The sequence below is a fragment of the Hevea brasiliensis genome, chromosome 14 (assembly GCF_030052815.1).
Source record: "Hevea brasiliensis isolate MT/VB/25A 57/8 chromosome 14, ASM3005281v1, whole genome shotgun sequence".
In the NCBI taxonomy this organism is placed as follows: domain Eukaryota; kingdom Viridiplantae; phylum Streptophyta; class Magnoliopsida; order Malpighiales; family Euphorbiaceae; genus Hevea; species Hevea brasiliensis.
In genome coordinates this window covers 72,430,362-72,453,987 of record NC_079506.1, presented here as the reverse complement: position 1 = coordinate 72,453,987, position 23,626 = coordinate 72,430,362, and the positions used below count along the sequence as shown (strand labels likewise).

Sequence of the window (23,626 nt, the reverse complement as noted above, 5' to 3'; positions counted from 1 at the left end):
TTAAAAATAAAATCATATCAAAATTGAAACATAAATGAATTATATCAAACCAAAGTTATAAATTCAGTTGAATTTTAATTCACAGGAGGCACAATATCTGCACACACACACTAAACTTAATATAACTTGGAGACTTGTTTATTATCCTTTTGGCATAGACGTTGGAGAGTTAATTTTTTTTTTTAAAAATGTTATTAAAAAAATCGTTTAAAAAAATTTATTTTATTATTTTTATAATTAAAATTTTATTCTGTAATAATTTTTAAATAGTGTATTATCTCTTTTATTTTTAAACGCTCTCTAATTAATATTAAAAAAAAATAGGGATAATAGCAAACGAATTCTTGACAATGTGGCAAACAAGAAATGGAATTCTTGGGAAGATCGGGTCGGGTTGCTTGATTTACCTTGAAAACTAAAACTCCCTCGCTTTTTTTTTTTTTTATTTTTTTTATTTTTAAATATATTTTATTATTATTTTTGTAGAGTAATCCATGAAAATCCGAGAAACCCTGATTTCGTCATCAAACTCTTATGCGAACAGCGTCCCTGCGATCAACTCCCAAGTCGCGACTTCCAGGTCGCCATGGCCGACACCTCTAAAAAATTTCCAGCCTCGCCGTCGCCACCAAGCCACGCCCTCTCCGCTCAGTGTTAATTTCTCCCTTTTTCCTCTCCTTGCTTCTCACCCTCTCTGCTCTACCAAAAAGACAACAGATCTTTCTTCCTTCTTTCTCTCCTTGTATTCAAAGGCCACCATATCTTTCACGGGTCAGATAATCTCCTGGTAAGTTCTTTACTCCCTCTCTTATCTTTATCTCTATTTGTGTGTATTCATATCAATTTATATGTTTGGAAATTTATGGTGTGCTTTTTCTCAGGTGCTGACTGTTAATCTTGGCATTTTATTGCTTAATTTTTCTAGTTCATTCTTTCTGTATGCAGTATTTGGAAGAAAACAAATATTGTTAATCCCAAAATACGTGGAAACTCATTGAATGTGCAAAGTAAGCACTATCTTTTTTTAGTTAAAATTTGCAAATTTTTGTTTCGTTTGTCTTGAATGTTGTGAATTGTTGGTAGTGAATCATTTTTTTTTTCAATTTTAAGCCTTCTGCATTGCAGTCATATTATTAATGAATTTATCAGCTTTTTGTTATTTCATTGTGTTATTTCATCAATCCTGAAATGAACTAATGGTATTGTCCTTTGTTAGATTACACATTTCAATGGTAAAAGACTGGTTACCCACCTAATTGCATTTGAAACTTTGAGTTTTTGTAAGGTTAGCTTGGCATTGAGCGACCATTAGGGTTGAAGAGAAGTGGACTGCCATTGTAGCTAGCATGCAAATTTCTCGTTTTTCCTCTTACAAAAGAATTCCAATTATTGGCTGTGTTTTTTCTTATTTATTTTTTTAAATAATCTAGCCCTAAACTGATTCGGTTCTGTTCATTTTTTCTTCTCTCCTTGTTGGGTTCGGTTTGGGTTCCTATTATGTCTGGTTCCTGTTCTAAGCAATTCAATCTTAGGTACCTAAAACTTCGCCAAATGAATTATAATGGCTGATGCATAAAGAACAATAGATTTTAATTCCTGATATGTAGAAATTGGAATATTACTCCACTCATCAATTATACAGTTTAATAAAGAACAAGGGAAATCATAATGCTAAGATAAGTGCTACAACAATTCTGGGTGAGAAATCTCAAAGAACATCTGCACGTGTACCATCAAAAAGAGCTTGTGTGCATCATTATGACAACCAAAGCCTCGTTAATGCAGCCAACAAAATATAACTAGCCTTTTAATTAGGTGCCCTTAATCTCTTCAAAACAGGCCATATTTTCAACTGAATAAATGAAAATCCAATTATTTAACTTACTTCATTATTAGTTTTTGATGAATTTTTCCTGCCGTAAATTTGCACCACCAGGGATCCATTAGATGTTGATTGTATACGATCTTCTATGTTTTCCAATTTCTCCACTATAGTCCTTTTTATCCTGTGTGTTAATTCATAAAACCAAGTTTGTTATAACTAAGATTTAATTTGGACAATAATTTTATTCATATATATATATATATATATATATATATATATATATATATTCAATTGCAATAAGAAAATTATAAAATATATTTTAGAAAGGATAAAGGATTGCAACAAATTTCAGGACAATGACTTCCCCCCTTCATGTTAATGGCTATATCATCTCCTTATATTTAGAAAAGAAAAGCAATAATCTACTTCCACCTGTCTTTTATTATTATTATCTTTTAAATATTTTTGTAACATATAAATGCTTAATTAAGGTGTTCATGCCCCTATGATATTTCAGATGAGTCTGGTGACTGATTCTCTGGTACACTCGTCTAGTAGCGATGACTTTGCAGCTTTTCTTGATGCAGAGTTGGATTCTAAATCCTCAGACTCGTCACCGAATGAAGAAGAAGCTAAGGGTGAATTTGATTCTGATTCTTCAGATTCATCACCAAATGAAGAAGCTGAGAATGATTCTGACACTGAAAACCATAGGTATTTTAGCTTTCTTTCTGTTGCTTAAAAATTTTTTAAAACTAAAATTATGTTTAAAATGCTTTGCTTTGGAGCTTATTTCTTTTGGAATTTGAGTCATAACTGTTTTCTTTTGGTACATCAGGAAATTTACTCATTACTGTTTTGAAGTTTATATTTTTTGCATTTGTATTTTGGGGATTGGTGATTAGAAAGTAAACAAGGTTATGACTAGTTATTTTTTGATTGAGAGGGCTAGCTTATGGAAGCTTTATGAATTGGTAGATGCTATCTGTTTACTAGGTGGCTTTAGCAATTTTATTTTGATTGACTTGGGAATTAGTATTTATCTTTATTCTTTGCTGGTATGATCTACGTATGCTTATTGCTTTGATGTAAATGATACTGATTATTTTATTTAAAATCCAAAATACACAAGAATACTCTAGTTTGCAATTAGGTATATCAATGATGGACGTCAGATCTAATTGTGGATCTAAGCAGGTTTTAGTATAAACTTTGTTTGAGTAAATACTTGTATTTCATTCTATTGATTTCTTATGTCCTTGAATTATTCTCCAAATTAAATCTTGAATTATTCTCCAAATTAAATCTTAGTTATAACAAACTTGATTTTATGAATTAACACACAGGAAAAAAGGTCTAGGGTGGAGAAATTGGAGAACATAGAAGATCCTAAAAGATCAACGTCTAATGGATCCCTAGAGCAGAACTTAGGTAAAGTTCTTTTCTGGGTTGGATGGTCTATTAGTTTGTTGTACCCTACTATCTATGTGCATCTGAAGCATCACTTGGTTACTTTTTTGTTTTAATTTTTTTTGTTACATCACTTGGCCACTGATAAAATGCACATTTGGACCTGATTATTGATTATTCAACCTTTAACTTGCTGATTTAGAACAATATTTTAACATTTCATTATTTGATTTATCATGAAGTTTGCTGGATTTAAATAAAGCTGAAGGAAAGAAATGAAGAAATGAACCTATGTAGGACTTAATCAGAGTTTTTAAATTGAATAGAGTCAATAAATTCGTGCAGCTGGTTTTGAACTTTTGTAGCCAGTATTAACTAATAGTTGGTAACTTTAAGGAATTATCCTGATTAATTTTGTGTTCTTCAAAGTTAGATTGAAGTAATCAACTTTGCACTTGTTGTTTTAATGTTTGAGAATTTTTTTAATTGGTAATTGTTTTCCTCACATGCTAACATGAATGTAGAACATGAATACATGAGAGGGAAAAGTTCAGAAACCTATCATGTGGTTTAGCACTTTGACACGTGAGAGTATTTTCACATCATTTTAGTACGATGAGGTTTCATCTATTGATAATTTAGTACCCTTTTTTGGTATATTCATTTTGTTTATGTGTCTCTTGAAGCAGTAGCCAGTAGCTTAAAATGTTTGCTAATCTTCTTTCACCCCCATGATGGACTTTGACTTAAAATCATTCATAGTTGGTTATTGCTGACTACTACTGACTTGTTGTTCTTTAGGAGCATCCTCAAGTAAGGATGCCTGCACACATCCAGGATCTTTTGGAGACATGTGTATACTCTGTGGGCAAAAGTTGAATGAGGAAACTGGTGTCACGTTTGGATACATACATAAGGTATATTGTGAAAAGATCTTCAATATGTGAATGCATCTTCCATTATGACCTAGCTATGATTTATCATCCCCTTATATGGGGCTGTTCATGGGTCTGGCTTGCCGTCAACCTGACCTGACCTGAGATCATTTGGCTTGTGCTGGTTTGTGATATAACCTGACTGACTGCGGAAAGGATCAGTTCAGGTTGGTTTGACCCTACACATAATTAAGTTTGTATCTTTCTATATGTTTTGCATTAATTGCTTTAGTTTTTGTCACGTGAAGATTGAGAAGTGATGGAAAGAAATAGCTTAAAACCAATATCCATCAAGATTTGACAATTATATATGTTTTTTCTTGTTTAATATCTTTGAAAAATTTAGTTACATTTGCAATCTCATTAATCAAACAACCCATTAATCAAACAACATGCCTTCAAGTCTTCTAACAGAGTTTGCAACAAAATGACACTTAAGCCATGATCTTCAATAGAGTTTGCGAGAAATCCATCTTCTTTGGTTATGCACATGGATGCATCAAAGCTCATATTACATAAACATTAGAGGTAGTGGAAAACAGAATAAACACCAAGAAATTTAGAATAGCTGGTGAATTCAAACACCCAGGAAGTAAATTTCTTTCTCTTCCTCAGAAGATGCAATTTAGTGATCCTGCATACATATAGGATTTTGATAGTTCATCTGAACAAATGCAATGCCTATGTAACTTTTTAAATTCCAATGAAAAATTGTGATGATTTTTGAAGCTTAGGAATGCATAAATTGTCCTTAAAAGTGTTGCTCAACCAAATAAGTGAATTTTCTGGCGTCAAGTAAAACTCATAAAAACCAAGATAGAATGTCTCCGTGCACCCACAAAAATCCACACAAGCAAACAAAAACAGATGTGTTACCTTGAAAAGACACCCAAAAATCCTCGTCGTAGAGAAGTGAGAAGAAACCCATAATGAGAAAAAAAGCAAATGCAGAGAGAAACAATGGAGAAAAGAAAGGAAAAGGACATATAGAAAGAGATGATATTGACTGCTCTGGGTGTTTAGGAGTTTGTGTGACGATGAATGGAGGCGCTTGGATGCTTCGTCTATGGCAAAAGGGTTAGAAATGGACATGCTTCACTGAGCAGTTAAGAATTTGGAGGTTAATCAGATAAAACCAAATTGACCGACAAATCCAATAAACTGTCAATTAAAGCTGGATTTTTGGGTTAGGTTAGCCATTTAGTGAGCAACCCTATCCTCATATAAGATGATAAAAAGAAATGCTCAGTCCATAAGTATCATTGGCAAATTTAATAATGTTGGGGTTATTCTTGTCCTTGCATCCAATTGAATTGCTTTTGTTAGCATAATGTGGCTCTATCATCTGTCACTTTCTCACTAGAATTATAATGCATAGAGAACAATTTTACTTGCAGGGATTAAGGCTTGGCAATGATGAAATTATGCGGTTACGTAACACAGATGTGAAGAATCTGTTACGCCACAAAAAGCTTTACTTGGTTCTTGATTTAGACCATACATTGCTTAATTCTTCTCAGCTCATGCATATGACATTAGAGGAGGAATATTTGAAGAGTCAAATAGATTCTCTGCAAGGTACACTCATTTAACCTGATTGTTTGATTCTTCTTGGACAGTGGAATTTGTTCTAATGATTCATATTTCTTGGGAAGTGCTCTCTTGTAATTGTTACTGCTATCAGTTCTGTTATAGTTGGTTGAATGTTGTGAGGGAATTTATTGTGTAGCAACTGAACTTTTGTTTTTTAGTTAGCAATTGAACTTTTGTAAATTGATGTGAGCTTAAAACCATAGAATGAAAACTTGCATTGTGCTTCTGATAAGTACTTCATGGCTTATTATGACTTAACAGTGTTTTAAATTTGATTCACCGGGTATAGTGAGTTCCAATTGAGTCGAAGCAAAATCAATTTAGATAAATAAATCTTGTGTTTTGCTTATTGTTGAAAAAATTCTATGAAGGGAAGGTTTTATTGGAAAGTGTGACGTAGTTTAACATTCCATACTCCTCTCCTCTTAAAAAGAAAGTTTTTTACTATGGGCCTTCTAAAGAAGTAATAGCATGCCAAAGTAACATTCTATGCTACACAATTTATGAATTATCTGAATGCCTTTGATTTGGTAGAGCTTGAGGAAGCTTGGTCAATGTATCTTTTCTTGCTCTTCATAAGTGCTCAGTTAAGAAACCATGCAATCCCTTTTTCCTAATGGAATTTATTATCGTGCTCCTAAACTGTAACGTTAAATGGTATTCTCTCTGAAATGTGTTGTTTATGGGGAAATATATGGCATCGTGGTGTGCTTTGCTAAAATTGCATGGTATTTTTTTTTTTCTGTAGAAATTTGTTACTTGTCTTTTATGGCATGCATAATAGATTATACGTAATACCTCCTAATAGATGCATTTTGCCCTGAAGTGAAGCTTGCAATTTATTTACTTATTTATTTATTTTTTTTGGGGGGGTGTCATGAAACTTCTAGCGAGTTTGCATTTACTTTCACAATTGTATCCTGTTGATGTTTATGTATTTTTATTCACTGTGCAAACATTGTGGCCATCCTATTTTTTTTGACAAAATTTCTTTATAATTATCCTAAACAGTTGGGGCCTTCTTATCAATTTTATATTTATGTGAAATGGGTAGATGTTTCAAATGGTAGCCTTTTCATGTTGGACTTCATGCACATGATGACCAAGTTAAGGCCCTTTGTACGCACATTTCTCAAGGAAGCAAGTCAAATGTTTGAGATGTACGTATACACGATGGGTGATAGAGCATATGCGATGGAAATGGCTAACCTGCTTGACCCTAGAAGAGAGTACTTCAATGCTAGAGTTATTTCACGTGATGATGGAACTCAAAGAAATCAAAAAGGACTTGATATTGTTTTGGGGCAAGAAAGTGCTGTTCTGATCCTTGATGATGCAGAAACTGTAAGTGCCAATGGATTTACTTAGTTTGCTATCTTCACATTGATGTGAACGCATGCCAATGGATTTCAAATGCAAGCCAAATTGAAATAAAATTTGACCAAATTTATGTGAATAGATATTCTTTTCGTCATCATTAAGTTTTTCCCCCTTCATACTGATAGGGTAAGGAACTAGAATTGTAAATGACAGAAATGGGAATGAAAGAAATAAGAATGATTATATTCCAATAGGAGAATTACAATCACTCTCCTCTCAGTTGCAATAACAAGTAAAAGAACAACCAGTGAATTTGTCCACTGGCGCAAGCTAAATAGCTTACAACTAATTCCTCTCCATGCATTTTCCACTATCCTCTGTTCTCTTTTATAGTATGCCTGTGGTGGCCTCCTGTGCTTATTGCCTCACAGTAACCACCTTTTGCCAACTGTGTACATGGGGAGCCTTCTAGAACCTTTCCCAATCTTGCTACCATCTTCAGTTGCGTTTACCCTCCATTTGCCCTTAATAGTGCTGGGCCTCTGTTCTCCTTTTGCCCTTCTACGGGCGTGCCTTGATCTGTATCACATACTCAATGTAATCTATGTTTGTCCTTTTTCTCTTTTACAAAATTTGAAGGAGATATTTTTAAGAAGGCTTACAAAGCCTTAAAAGATGCATAAACTTGATAATATGAGATGGCTTGTGCTTCAGTGTCCAACTTGCACACTTAGCAATTTTGCTTTTGGGATTCTTTTACCCATCAGGATTGTAGAAGAAGAGGAATAAGAAGAAGAGAAATTGTATGAGCGGCTTCATTATTCCTTCAAGTTCTAGATTGTACATTTACAGTTTAGAGATACACCAAGAACACTAGGTTTCTTTATGGGTACGGTAATACAATCAAAATGGTAACACAATCAATCACGCACAATCACTAGTAATTGTAACAGCTAGTATTCTAACAAGAACCAAACCTCCTCTTCCTTCTTAGGTTTCACTAATTTCCTTGTGTATGAATGCGCATATTTACATGCACAGAAGATGATTAATACTGGGCTCCTTGATTTGATAATAAGTAGAACTGATAGTGGAAGGTTTGTGAAAAGGATAGGTGGATTTCATCTCTGTCTTACACAACAACAGCAATAATAATAACTAAGCTTTAATCCCAAATTAGTTGGGGCCGACTATATGGGATTTTTTTTTTTTCTCAATTCAGCTCTGTTAGACACCGAGTATGCATCAATATCTAAGACTTGTAAATCCTTTGATACTGCTTTCTTACACACTGTCTGTCTTCGTAATTTTATAGTTTTTTACAATATTCTAATCCATTTTCACATTGCTATTTTTAGTTATTTCTATCTTTTCTTGATGCAAAATATAAGAGATTTGTATGCCTAGCACCACCATGAAGCGCATTGTGTTGCTTAAAAATTGACTACATTGGAATGCTTCATACTAGAGATTTGTGTGAAATGTTATTCCCTTTTTGTTGGATTACGTTTCCCATATTTTTTCTAAGTTATTTATGAAGACTGCAAGTCTTTCTAAAATAAATTGGCTGTTGTAGGTGGTTAAGTTGTTTCATTTGTAAGCAAATCAAGTCAACTTATCCATTGGAAGAAATTTTTCATATTACTTGGATTATTTGGCCTTAATTTCCATACTAGACTAGATAAAGTCCGTAATAAGAGTATTAGAGAAAAGGTAAGAGTGGTGCCAATTGAGGATAAGTTGATAGAAAGGAGATTGAGGTGGCTTGGTCATGTGAAGCGTAGACATACGGAGGCTCCAGTTAGACAAGTAGAGCATATTGGGTTAGAGGATATAAAGAAAAGAAGGGGTAGACCTAAACTGACTTGGAGGAGAGTAGTACAACATGATCTAGAAGCATTACACATTTCTGAGGATTTAACCTAAAATCATTTGGAGTGGAGAAAGAAAATCCATATAGTCGAACTCAATAAATTTTTGGGATAAAGGCTTAGTTGAGTTGAGTTTTTATTTGGCCTTAATTTGTCTTCATTAGGTGCAAGGATGCTATTACTATTGTTTTCCCAAGTCCTATGCTCTAGTAAATATTTTGTGTCATAGTGATGATTAATATGGATGTTTATGATAAGCAAACATGTGTAGAGAATGAGTGGTTGACTTGCAAGATAATGGAGGATGATTTTGTGGGACTGAGCCTATGGCTAACTTAAGTTCATTACATGATGTTGAAAACTAGTTGTTTACAATATTTAGAATTTCTTGTTTGAAGAAGGAAGGTCATTAATTTGCAATCATGATAATGGTAATTGTATGAGTTATCAATTATTTCTTTCATATTGTGCCATATTTCAATATACTGCAGATTTTTTTTTTTAATTTTATTTTTATCTAACACCCTTTTTTGAAGGATTGAAGAGTAAAATAAATGTATTCACTTTCTTATTTTATCCTTATTTACCAAGAGAAAAATTTGTTTTAGAGGTGTTTTGGGTTTTCAATTCTATACTATTAAATGAAATGAATATTTGCAAAATTATACTTTTTTTTGCCTTATATTTTATATATTTTGAGATTACTTTTTAACTTGAAAGAATTGAATTCTTCTAATTATAAATTTCCAAACCATTGTTGTCAAGAGGCGCTTGGGTGAGGTGAAATCCAGGCACCTCGCCTGGGAAGCCTTTAGGTGAGGCGCCTTCGACTAGGCGCTGCCTAAGTGGCCCAAGGCGATAAAAAAGCAAGAAATTTAAGAAAAAAAACAAGGGAGAAGTTGAGAAAGAGAAAAGCTAACCTGTTTTGTTTTCACCTTTTGACATCTGCACGATGACTAGAGAATTAGGATTTGGAGTTTGCATGACATAATGAATGAAATTGAACAATGCAACTAGAATTTTAAATTATATTATGTATTCTATGGTTTTTGCTTTAATATTTTATGTTATTAGAGAATGGTTTTGATCTTAAAGCTTAAAACATATAATATATTATGAAATATGAATATGAATTTGACAATTTATTGATTGTGTAATATGTTTACACCGTATATTTAATTATTTATTATTTTATAATAAATTAGTGCCTCACTTCACTCAGGCAAGTGCCTAGAGCCTCAGGCGATGGAGGACCTTCTCGCCTTAAGGGCGCCAAGTGTTCTTGACAACACTATTCCAACAATGAAAAATTAATTTAACATAAATAAATTGAATTGAATTCTTGCATTTCTTTTGACTTCTGAAACCATTTTTGCTAGAATTAGACTAAACCAGCCGGTTCGACTGGTTTAATTGACGACTGGACCATTGGTTGGTTCGGTTCTAATAGAACACTTGTTTCAATTGAAAATTGGGGTTGACCTGAGTGAACCGGCGGGGTAATTGGTGAACTAGTCAAGCTGGCCGAGTTTAAATCAGGCCAACCCTTTTACTTAAAAAAAAAAAAAAAAAAAAAAAGTTTGTTGGGGGGGAATTGAACCCTGAACATCTCAATGCATATAGAGAGCTCTTACCATTTAAAGTACATTATATCTTTGTTAGTCTTTCTTTTAAATTTTGATACACACAACACACATACATACAAATATCAAAGTACATATATTAGTATTAAATAACTATATAAAATATATTAAAATCAATTATTCTATTATTTTAATATATATATATATATTTATTTCATAAATATATAAAATTAATCTAAAATTTTAATTAAAAATTTTAGAATATTTTTAAAAAATATTATATATTAAAATTTAGTTAAATTATAATTATTTATAAAATATTTTAAAACTAAATTATTATTATTTTTTAAAAGATTATTAATTTTATAATATAATTAATTTATATTTAATAATTAATAATATATTAGTTAAATCTCCATTCGATTCCCGTTGAACTTTAAACTCTTAACCATCTGCTGTCACCAGTTCATTCACTAGGTTGGGTTTGAAAACATTGTTCCAAACAGACCCTAAAAGGTTTGTGGAAGTCATCTGCATCAATTTGTCTTGTAGGAGATTAAATCCCTTGGTGTATAGAAGCTATTTTAAGTTGGCCTTGTGGCATTCCAATTTCCAACATCTACTTTACAAATAACATTCATTCTCAATGGATGAAGCTGATATGGAAATAAGATCTCGAGTGTAGTTGTTTGTCTTTGGAGTGCAGATCACCTTATGTTTTTATTCGTACTTGTATAATAAGCCAGTTGTCTATGCTCCATTACTACATATTTGAGAAAAGATGCTTCTAGCTTTCGTTTCTTTGAATTTTAGCGTATTTATAGGTAAATTTGAGTCGGTAAATGAATATTCATTTCTTATAAGATTTTTTTATTTGATTTAGGCATGGACAAAGCACAAAGACAATTTGATATTGATGGAAAGATATCATTTTTTCGCTTCAAGTTGTCGCCAATTTGGCTTCAATTGTAAATCACTTTCGGAGCTAAAGAGTGACGAGAGTGACTCAGATGGAGCACTTGCATCTGTTCTTAAAGTGTTGAGGAAAATTCACCATATGTTCTTCGATGTATGGCCGCTCTTCCCACACTTTTGTTACAATAGCCTGTTTTTGGTGCCTGCTTCTAATATACTGGGTACCTTCTTGCAGGAGCTAGTGGATAATCTTGATGGCAGAGATGTGAGACAGGTAAAAAAGACCAATGAACGAAGTGTTTTCTTTCAATTTTTATCTTTTCTCTTCCTGTCCTATCTATCCAGTCTGAGAACAGACGTGATGTGCTCATGCATGTACACGTGCACGGGAATGCTTTCAAGCAATGTTCTCTTTTAGGCTTTCAAGTAATTTCTTATCAATTCACTATTTGAAAACTTGATTTTATCTTGATTTTATTTGACACCGATTTTATATACATTTTAACTTGTTTAGGTGGTTGTAACTCGTAAAATCATACGATTTAACTCGAAATTTTAACAACTATGCTTTTAGTTGTGGACAAATAAAATTGAAAATCAAAGACTGATAAAATAAGGTTAATTGGCACAATTGGTTTTGTGTATGTTTTATTTTATAAAACCAGCAGTTTAAGTGAACTTGAACCAATTTAATTTGGTTTTTCGGTTACTAATTTTAAATATTCTTAGTTTTTTTTGGTTCAATTCAGTTAATTGTGTAAAAAACTGAACTAATCAGACCAAACTGAATTTTTAAAGACCATATACTTTCTGCAGGTTTTGGGCCTGTAGCCTATGTGTTTTGACCATTAACCTTAAGGCCCTCAAGGCCTTACTCCAAAGCCCAGCTCAATTGGCAAGATGCCAAGAGCCCAGCCCAAGGCAAGCCCATAATATATAACTTAAAATGTTGAGAAGATCTGCTCTTCTCTTAGCTCAGGCAGCCCGACTCCCTCTCCATTTTCTTTTGGTCTCAACCTCCTTTTCTCTGTCGCGCCTTACTCTCATGGATTCCGGCATCACTCCTCGCTATCTCATTGCTTGTTGTTCCTGCTCTCTCTTGTTGCTTGTTAGTTGTTCGTTACTCCTCGCCACAGCCCGCACTTCACAAGTCTCAGGAGTCAGAATCTGTGCTTTGGCTTCTGCTCTCTAGACATCAGGTTTCTTCTTTGTGAGAGATTTTTGCTCCGGGCCTCTCTGAGATCTAGTATATTTGCATACTAAAATTTTCCTGTGCCTCTTACCATACATTCTAATAGAGTGCAAAAAGGTTCCCAGCCTGAGAGTACCTATGGAGAGGGAAGCATTATTGAGCTTGAGCACGATATTAGAATGTATGGTAAGAGGCTCCCGGCTCCACTTGGTATTAGAGCCTGATTATGGAGGGATTACACATTCTTCAAAGGTGATTAGGGAGAAAAACCACATTAAAATGGCTTGTCAAACACCTACTCCATCTGTACAAATAGTAGTCCAACAACCTACTCCTGAGATTGTAAACCTCACCTCTTCCCTTTCTTTCTTTGCTCCCCTAAGAAGAACCTTATCTTCCCAAATAGATAACCTTATTGAAATCTCAACTCTACCTGAAGATGTTCAGGTAGGAGAATCTCTCTTGCCACTTCTTAGTTCTTATTACATATATCGGAGATCTGGATCTCTTACCCGAGGAATAAGATCTCTAATCTCTTCTAGGATATTTCTTCCAAGGGAATATGTCCAAGCCTCCTGTAATGTGGGGCCCTGGCTGATATTTTTTATCTCGAAACTGCATTCCAAGAAAATTAATATTTGTCTGGGCCAAAGAGCTTTTCTTTTCTGACAACATGATTCCAAAAAGGTAAGATTGTCCATTGGTATTGGGTCATAGGGATACAGAAGGCTGTTTTGAGCCTATCTGTAGGATGGATTCCTAATTGCCAAAAGCCTGCCTTGAGATCAAATTTTGAGAACACACGGGCTTCATGGAGTTGGGCGAACAAAGCATCAGGCTTGGGTAGAGGGAACTATGATAAGAATCTTTGAACCCATTCTCCACAGTGCTCTTATCTATATTGATGATATTCTTGTATTGTCAAAAGACATCTCGGCCCAAAAACAACTGCTTTCCTAATTCCAGTCTATAGTCCACCCTTATGGAATCATGTTGTTAGAAAAGAAAAGCTCTTTGGCCCAGACAAATATTGATTTTCTTGGAATGCAGTTCCGAGATGGATATCAGTCAGGGCCTCACACTGCAGAAGAATTATTGAAATTACATATGAAAATTTATTTCTCATGTTGCGGTCCACACAAGCCATCTGTCAAAGATGCTGAGAAAGTCGGCCCCTCCTTGGGGGTCAGAACAAACTAAAGCAGTAAGGTCCTAAAAGAAGTGGCTCAGCATCCGCCACTTCTTAAATGCCTGCAAGGTAGAAAGGTGGTAGAATTGGGCTAATTGATAATCTCCAAGAGAAGAAAACCAATATTGTAGAGACCCAATAGCTCTTGAGACATTCTCGTAGTACCACATGAGAATCAGCATCTTGTCTGAGCATTTGAATATCTAGCCAAGCTTTGAACTCAGCAAGTCTATCTCTCCACTTTGATGGAGGGATGTCATCCAGAGTAAACCAAGGACCAGAACTTGGCTTAGTAGTCTGCTGAGTATTAGGTAGCTCAAAGTTAAGCTCGACAGGATCGATAGGCCCAAAACAGCCTTCTGTATCCCTACGGCCCAATAACAATGGACAGTCTTACCTTTTGGACTTAAAACAACCCCATCCTTATTCCAAAAGGCAATGATAAGAATCTTTAGACTCTCCACGGTGCTCTTATTTATATTGATGATATTCTTCCATAGAGATAATTATCAAGTTGGCGCCTGAGGGGTTCTATAATGCTTTTGTCTGTTATGGTTCCATCATAGGTTCTTCATTCATAGTGGGAATTCTGGGACCATAATAGTCCATCGAGCCTTCTGAAAAAAAGCCTATGCATTATGAACATAGATCTGACTGTGTGCTGTTTAGTAATGGGCTGTTCTTCAACCCCATGGATGTCTATTAGTCTTTTGAGACTATGTTGCCAAGCAGACATGGGCTTGAGCCACTCTAAAAACCTCCATAAGAGAGTTTTGTGTCCCGTGCTGGTAGTGTACTGGTATAAAGCCAATAGAGAAAATTCTATGGCCATTGAATATGGAACAGTCATGCACCAAAGAAACCAAAATTCTTCGAGGAGGTCCTTTTCTGGATGGAGGAAACAAGTTAAAAATGGACTGTCAGGGTGAAAGTGAGAAGTAGAAGGAATGATCCCTCTATGAGAGTTCATGACACTTTGGAAATGGAAGAGGTGGTTTCTGGCATAGGTAATGATTTTAGGAATGGGCATGTTGGAATTACACCCAGGTGGCAAACTGTCAAGAGTAGGGATTAGATCCATGAGAACAAGGGGATAGCTGGAAACAGATTTTATCAGGCGGACTTCTTTAGGTCTGGAGAGGAGATCAGGGATCAAGTTGTGTTTTCCTTTGATGTGTTGGACAGTGAATTTATACTTGAAAAACCAATCTTTTAACCTTGTTGTGGCTCAGGTAAGGTTTTATTCTTGAATACCATGATCCTTGGGAAGGATGAACTATTCATTATGACTGTGAAATGATGTCCGATAAGGTGAAATTCAAACCTTTTGATGCTATTTTTGACGGCCAAGATCTCATTGTAAACAGAGTGATAATGATTTTGAGCATCTTGGAATTTTTCATTGGAATGACCACAAATGTGCTTGTCGCCATTTACTTCTTCTATCAGAATGGCTCCGTAATGCGTGTCACTTGTATTGGTTTGAAGGATTCTTTGACCAGTACTCGGAATTTTAAGAGGTGGCGGTTGCTGAGCCACTTTTTTTAGGACATTTACTGCTTTAGTTTGTTCTGACCCCCAAGGAGGGGCCAACTTTCTCAGCATCATTGACAGGTGGCTTGTGTGGACCGTAGCATGGGGAATAAATTTTTGGATGTAATTGATTATCCCCAGAAACTGTTGAAATTGTTTGACTGTGAGGTCCTTGTCAGAAAATTTCAATAATTTTTCTGCAATGTGGGGCCCTGACTGATATTTTCCATCTCGGAACTGCATTCCAAGAAAATCAATATTTGTCTGAGCCAAAGAGCTTTTCTTTTCTGACAACATGATTCCATAAGTGTGGACTATAGACTGGAATTGGGAAAGCACTTGTTTGTGGGCCGAGATGTCTTTTGAGAATAGAAGAATATCATCAATATAAATAAGAGCACTGTGGAGAATGAGTTCCAAGATTCTTGTCATTGCCTTTTGGAATAAGGATGGGGCTATTTTAAGTCCAAAAGGTAAGACTGTCCATTGGTATTGGGCCGTAAGGATACAGAAGGCTGTTTTGGGCCTATCTATCTGTATGGTGGATACCAAGTGGGGCTGGGAGCCTCTTACCGTAAATTCTAATATCGTGTTCATGCTCAATGCCGCTTTCCTCTCCATAGGTACTCTCTGGCTAGGACCCTTTTTGCACTCTCTTAGACTATATAGTAAAAGACCGTCGCAAATAATATCAAAACAGAAGCATTTCTGATACACAGGATCCTCATAAGAGGCAAGTATAGAGCATACGTGCCACTGATTATACAGACATTATACACCTTCTCAGGTTTTTGGGGAGAAAGGAGAGAATTTAGAAAGCCATGGATAGAAACAGAGAATTCTTATTATTTTGAAAGTTGGTTCTTACAAGCAAGAGAAGCCCTCCTTAAATAGTGAGGGAAAGCCACAATTTTACAAATAGGACTCATGTGATAGCATACTGACAGTACAGACATACACATGTGAATAAAACAGGAAATACAGACTTTAATTATTAAAGCACTCTTAGATTTTTACTAAAGCGATTGATACTGCTTTGGATACTTGTTTTAAGGCGAAGAGGACAAATTAAAGTTTCTGTAGTCTGAGTCATCAGAATTGATGTCCCCATAGAAAGTGTGATACCAGGGTCCACGTTCTTCTGAAGAGAAAGGGACAACAGTCTGAATGTATTCACGGACCTCAATGTCCATAGGATCCTGAGAATCTTGCCAGAGGGCATTGGTCCGGTCTATAGGTTCATCATTAGAAGAGTGGATAGGTCCAAGTGATGTACAGGAAACATGCGGAGGTACAGTGGGTTGGCAATTATTGATTTAACAGAGATAATTACCAAGTTGACGCCTGAGGGGTCTCATAATGCTTTTGTCTGTTATGGTTCCATCATAGGTTCTCCATTCATAGTCGAAATTTTGGGATCATAATAGTCCATCGGGCTTTTTTTGCATTATGAAAATAGATCTGACTGTGTGCTATTTGTTCATGGGCCGTTCTTCAACTCCATAGATATCTATTAGTCTTTTGAGACTATGTTGCCAAGCAGACATGGGCTTGAACCACTCTAAAAACCTCTGTAGGAGAGTTCTGTGTCCCGTGCTGGTAGTGTACTGGTATAAAGCCAATAGAGAAAATTCTATGGCTATTGAATATAGAATAGTCATGCACTAAAGAAACCACAATTCTTCAAGGAGGAGGTCCATTTCTAGGTGAAGGATGAAACAAGTTAAAAATGGACTGTCAGGGTGAAAGTGAGGAGTAGAAGGAATGATCCCTCTGAGAGAGTTCATGACACTTTGGAAATGGAAGATGTGGTTTCTGGCATAGGTAATGATCTCAGGAATGGGCATGTTGGAATTAGACCCATGCGGAAAACTGTTAGGAGTAGGGATTAGAAAGTTAGGTGTGTTGGTAGAGGAAGATCCTGTCATAAGAACAAGGGGATAGCTGGAAACAGAGTTTATGAGGTGGACTTTTTTAGGCTTGGAGAGGAGATCAGGGATTAAGTTGTGTTTTTCTTTGATGTGTTGGACAGTGAATTTACACGTAGAAAATCAATTTTTTAACCTTAAGAGTTGTGGCTCAGGTAAGGTTTTATTCTTGAATTCCATGATCCTTGGGAAGGATGAACTATCCATTATGACCGTGAAATGGTGTCCGATAAGGTGAAATTCAAACCTTTTGATGCCGTTTTTTATGGTCAAGATCTCCTTGTAAACAGAGTGATAATGCTTTTGAGCATTTTGGAATCTCCAATGGAATGACCACAAATGTACTTGTCACCATTTACTTCTTTTATCAGAATGGCTCCCCAATGCGTGCCACTTACATCGGTTTGAAGGATTCTTTGACCAGTACTCGAAATTTTAAGAGGTGGCGGGTGCTGAGCCACTTTTTTCAGGACCTTTACTGCTTTAGTTTGTTCTGACCCCCAAGGAGGGGCCGACTTTCTCAGTATCTTTGATAGGTGGCTTGTGTGGACCGCAACATGGGGAATAAATTTTCGAATGTAATTGATTATCCCCAGAAACTGTTGAAGTTGTTTGACTGTGAGGTCATTGTCAGGAAATTTCAATAATTCTTCTGCAATGTGGTGCATTGGCTGATATTTTCCATCTCGGAACTGCATTCCAAGAAAATCAATAGTTGTCTGGGCCAAAGAGCTTTTATTTTCTGACAACATGATTCCATAAGTGTGGACTATAGACTGGAATTGGGAAAGCAGTTGTTTGTGGGCCAAGATGTCTTTTGAGAATGGAAGAATATCATCAATATAGATAAGAACACTGTGGAGAATGGGTTCAAAGATTATTCTCATTGCCTTTTGGAATAAGGATGGGTTAAGCCCAAAAGGTAAAACTGTCCATTGGTATTGGGCCGTAGGGATGCAGAAGGCTGTTTTGGGCTTATCTGTGGGATGGATTCCTAACTGCCAAAAGCCTTCCTTCAGATCAAATTTTGAGAATACATGGACTTCATGGAGTTGGGTGAACAAAGCATCAGGCTTGGGTAGAGGGAACTTATCGTCTTGGAGAAAATGATTAAGAGGCTTATAGTCAATCGCCAACCTCTTTTTTCCTCGTAGTTTCTTAGAGCATTTCTCGACATAAAAAGCTTGGCAAGCCCGTGGAGAGCTAGTGGGCTCAATCAATCCTTGTTGTAGGAGTTGTCTGCATTCTTTTTGAGCCAAGATTAAATCTGCAGGGTTCATTCCAGGATGAGAAGCCTTAGTAGGATTGACATCTTCGTTGAGCTTGAATGGAAGATGGATAAAGAAATCTGTAGTCTTCCATAAAGGATGAGGATGCCTGAATTCTGCATGGGAGTCAGCACATGACCTTAGAAGAAGGTCTTTGTGATGTTAAAAATTAGACGAGGCTTCTGTTAACGAAAAGTGCTTGGGACTAGAAGTGAAAGCCTGGAATTGCCTTTTATATTAGGATCTTGAGATGCTTGGCTTGCTGGCCTGCTAATAGATATCAAACCCGATCAGGACATCTTTGTCAGGAAGATCTGACCCGATGATCTTTGTCTATAAAATGCAGTTAGGGAAAAACTGGATACCAATAGGATTCATAATAATCAAATTGGTCTTGAAAACCTTCCCATCAGTTGCTTTGAAATACTTTTTGTGTGGGACCCAACTTTCAGATGGAAGAATGGCCGGGTTCATTATGCTCTTATGGGCTACAGTATCCAAAAATCCAATGACTGAAACGGGCCTAGAATATTTACTGGGCAAAATATGTATGTTGACCAAAGGAATAGGAATAGTGTTTGGGCTATGAGTGATGTGGGTACTTTGGATGTTTTGGGCTAGCTATGAAGGATATTGTGCTTCAGACTCTGAATTTGAATCTTCACGCATTGGGGAGCCATTCTGATAGAAGAAGTAAATAGCGACAAGCACATTTGTGGTCATTCCAGTGGAGAATTTCAAGATGCTCAGAAGCATTATCACTCTGTTTACAAGGAGATCTTGGCCGTAAAAAACGGCATCAAAAGGTTTAAATTTCACTTTATCGGACATCATTTCAGTCATAATGGATAGTTCATCCTTTATAAGGATCGTGGAATTTATGAATAAAACCTTACCTAAGCCACAACTCTCAAGGTTAAAAGATGGGTTTTCCAAGTATAAATTCATTGTCCAACACATCAAAGGAAAACACAACTTGATCCCTGATCTCCTCTTCAAACCTAAAGGAGTCTGCCTGATAAACTGTGTTTCCAGCTATCTCCTTGTTCTCATGGCAGGATCTTCCTCTACCAACATACTTAGCTTTCTAATCCCTACTCATGATAGTTTTCCACCTGAGTGTGATCTCAACATGCCCATTTCTGAAATCATTACCTATGTCAGGAACCACATTTTCCATTTTCAAAGTGCCATGAACTCTCTCAGATGGATCATTTCTTCTACTTCTCACTTTCACCTTGACAGTCCATTTTTAACTTGTTTCATCCTTCACCCAGAAAAGCACGTCCTCGAAGAATTATGGTTTCTTTGGTGCATGACTGTTCTATATTCAATGGCCATAGAATTTTCTCTATTGGCTTTATACCAGTACAGTACCAGCATGGGAGACAGAACTCTCCCATGTCTGCTTGGCAATATAGTCTCAAAAGACTAATAGACATTCATGGGGTTGAAGAACGGCCCATGAACAAACAATACACGGTCAGATTTATATTCATAATGCATAGGCCTTTTTTCAGAAGGCCCGATGTACTATTATGGTCCCAGAATTCTCACTATGAATGGATAACCTATGACGAAACCATAAAAGGCAAAAGCATTATGGGACCTCTCAGGCGCCAACTTGGTAATTATCTCTGTGAAATCAATAATTACCAACCCACTATACCTCCACATGTTTCCTGTACATCACTTGGACCTATTTACTCTTCTAATGATAGATCTATAGACTGGACCAATCCCCTCTGACAAGATTCTCAGAATCCTATGGAAATTGAGGCCTGTGAATCCATTCAGAGTGCTGTCCCTTCCTCTCTAGAAGAACGTGGACCCTGGTATCACACTTTCTATGGGGACATCGATTCTGATGACTCATACTACAAAAACTTTAATTTGTTCTCTTAGCCTTAAAGCAAGTATCCAAAGCAGTGTCGGTCGCTTTAGTAAAAATCTTAGAGTGCTTTAATAATTAAAGTCTATATTTCCTATTTTATTCACATGTGTGTGTCTGTACTGTCAGTAAGCTGTCACATGAGTCCTGTTTGTAAGATTGTGGTTTTCCCTCACTATATAAGGAGGGCTTCTCTTGCTTGTAAGAACTAACTTTCGAAATAATAAGAATTCTCTGTTTCTATCAATGGCTTTCTAAATTCTCTCATTTCTCCCGAAAAACCTGAGAAAGTGTATAATGTTTGTATAATCAGTGGTACGTATGCTCTGCACTTTCCTTTTATGAGGATTCTGTGTATCAGAAATGCTTCTGTTTTGATATTAGTTGCGACGATCCTTTTACTATATATTCTAATAGAGTGCAAAAGGGCTCCCTGCCTGAGAGTACCTGTGGATGGGGAAGCGGCATTGAGCATGAGCATGATATTATAATGTATGGTAAGAGGCTTCCGGCTCCACTTGGTATTAGAGCCTGATTATGGAGGGATTACACATTCTTCAAAGGTGATTAGGGAGAAAAACCACATTAAAATGGCTTATCAAACACTTACTCCGTCTGTACAAACAGTAGTTCAACAATCTATTCCTGAGATTGTAAACCTCACCTCTTCCCTTTCTTTCTCTACTCCCCTGAGAAGAACCTTATCTTCCTGAATAGATAACCTTATTGAAATCTCAACTCTACTTGAAGATGCTCAGGCAGGAGAATCTGTCTTGCCACTTATAACATATACAGGAGATCTGGATCTCTTACCTGAGGAATAAAATCTCTCATTTCTTCTAGGAGATCTCTTCCGAGGGAATATGTCCAAGCCTTTAAAATGGACCAATGCAGTCTACAGAGTACAACCTTTGAACAGTATGTGACCTTAGAGATACCTTCTCTATTGATTCCTAAATGGAGAAATGAAGGGTATTCTCATCTCCACTTCAGAGCAGTAAGGCTCATTCTTACTCTACATGGCCGATGAAGATGTTGATTCTCATGTGGTACTACGAGAATTTGTCTCAAGAGCTATTGGGTCGCTACAAGATTGGTTTTCTTCTCTTGAAGATTATCAATTAGCTCAATTCTACCACCTTTCTACCTTGCAGGCAGTAAATGCTATTTTCTCTGAACTTCTTGGTGATGCTTCGTTGTATAATAAGCAACTCCGTCAAGAGTTTTTTGATATGGGATGCTGCTCTCTCAGATCCCAGACAATTGCCCAGAAATGAGCTTAAACAGCTCATCCCAAAAGTCTCGCTCACAAACTACGAAAAGCTACATGTCACCTCACAATCCATTCAAATAACAGAGTCCTCCTTTAAGAGGAACTTAGATGGAACGGTGCAGACCACCTTCCAACCTCCCAGACATTCAACAGGATCTTTACTCATTTTTCAAACCATGATGATCCAGCCATTACCCAAAGAGCAGAAAGATTTTTCCATCAGAGCTGTTACTGCCAACAAACATTACGTCTATCCCATGCGGATAGAGGGCAGTTTAAGACTTCTTCTGCAGGAGTCAAAGGACTAGGTTGTCCTTCTGCATTTACTTTTGTGGTTTGGACGAAAGGTCTGGTAGAAATTTTTGTAGTTTGGTCTATTTGTCGTGATAAGGCAGGAAAGTCAAAAGAGTCATATGATATTGGTGAAAACATCATACAAGGTTGTACCAAGGGTAGAATAGGAGGAGGAGAGGCAACAGGAGGAAGAGGAGCATACCTTTCTTTTCTGAGGATTTCAAGAGCAAGCTCATAAATAGGCAGAGGCTTCTATATTGTTGTTGATTGTTGAATGTTGATGGTTAATTTCCTCACTCTATTTTTTTTTTAATCGAATTGTTTAGTACAACCTAGTTGGAGTTGATTTGTTATTGGTTGAATTACTGTGACCTGTGAAAGTGTAACCTGAGGGAGAGAATATCAAAACTGATGAACCGAACTGAAAATTTTAAGTTTGTTTTCATTCGATTTTCTATATACTTCAGTTGGGTTTAGTTCTTATAATTTTAAAGTTCGGTTTTTCGGTTTGGTTCGGCTCATTTCGGAACTGGCTGATTACCTAAATGTTCTGAATATGCCACAGGTTCCTGCTGGTTCACATGTGGCTTAAATCTTCAGTTTGTTTTAGATCTTAGTTTTGTTAATATTTGTTGATGCATTCTGATGAAATTAATGCGTATCTCCCCTAATAAAATTCTCTCATTATATTTTCTAAAATTTAAAAATAAACAGAAAAAAAGCCCTTCTTTGGTAACATTTTTGTGTATTTTGAGATTATTTATCAGATTTCCTCTCTTGTTCTGCAGGTTTTAAAAACTGTTCGTAAGGATGTATTGAAGGGATGTAAAATTGTCTTTAGTCGAGTTTTTCCTGCCCAATTTCAGGCTGAAAACCACCATCTCTGGAAAATGGCTGAGCAATTGGGAGGCACGTGCTCCGGAGAACTCGACCCATCAGTTACACATGTGGTGTCCCAAGAAGCTGGGACCGAGAAGTCTCGTTGGGCTCTGAAGAACAAGAAGTTTTTGGTTCATCCACGATGGATAGAGGCTGCAAATTATTTGTGGCAAAGACAGCCTGAAGAGAATTTCTGTGTCAACCAACCAAAAAATCAATAGTCAGTATCTTCATTTAGGTTTAAACAATTTTTGTAGTAATTGATAGTTTGAGGGGCTTGGTGTTTGGTTCCTGTTTAGTAATGTAGGTTCCTTGACCTCGCATCACCATATATTATGGTTACCTGTATACATCAAGCGGTTCACAGAATCATGTAAAATCACCAAATATGTTTGATAGCACCCATGATCGTCAAGTGGTGAATGATCAAAGCCCCACTGAATTTCATTTGTTGATGCTGCTTGGCTATATGGATTATTTTTAGAATATTTTTCGCTTAGGTCTGCTCAAACTGTCAGTGTATTGTTGCCGCTAGTGGGACTTATCTGGTTGTTAGTGCCCCACAGGGGAGGAGTGATTATCATTTTGGTGATCATAGTTCGGTTAATCAAATTGTTAACAATTGGGTTAATTGAAATTTTTAGTATGTTGAAATTTTTAGTATGTTTTGAATTGAATCCTTAATATCAATTAGCTGCTTATTGGTTTCGTTTATAAGTTGTGTATT

The 23,626-nt window shown here is 36.2% G+C and overlaps 1 protein-coding gene across 7 annotated transcripts; it reads left to right on the top strand.

The window, feature by feature from the left end:
* The first annotated feature begins 484 nt into the window (after positions 1-484).
* Positions 485-23,354, top strand: LOC110665631 (RNA polymerase II C-terminal domain phosphatase-like 4). 7 transcript variants are annotated; one of them, XM_058135822.1, is made up of 10 exons: positions 485-787; positions 882-1,007; positions 2,343-2,558; positions 3,172-3,256; positions 4,037-4,152; positions 5,568-5,748; positions 6,818-7,107; positions 11,421-11,606; positions 11,688-11,726; positions 22,809-23,354. In XM_058135822.1, the coding sequence occupies exons 2-10, from the start codon at positions 999-1,001 to the stop codon at positions 23,118-23,120; spliced, it is 1,434 nt and encodes a 477-aa protein (XP_057991805.1). In that variant the 5' UTR covers positions 485-787; positions 882-998; the 3' UTR covers positions 23,121-23,354. The 7 variants fall into 7 exon arrangements, with proteins under 7 accessions (XP_057991805.1, XP_021681530.2, XP_021681528.2 ...); XM_021825838.2 differs by lacking the exon at positions 3,172-3,256 and having other exon boundaries at positions 946-1,007; positions 2,413-2,539; XM_021825836.2 differs by lacking the exon at positions 3,172-3,256 and having other exon boundaries at positions 946-1,007; positions 2,343-2,539.
* Positions 23,355-23,626: the final 272 nt, after the last annotated feature.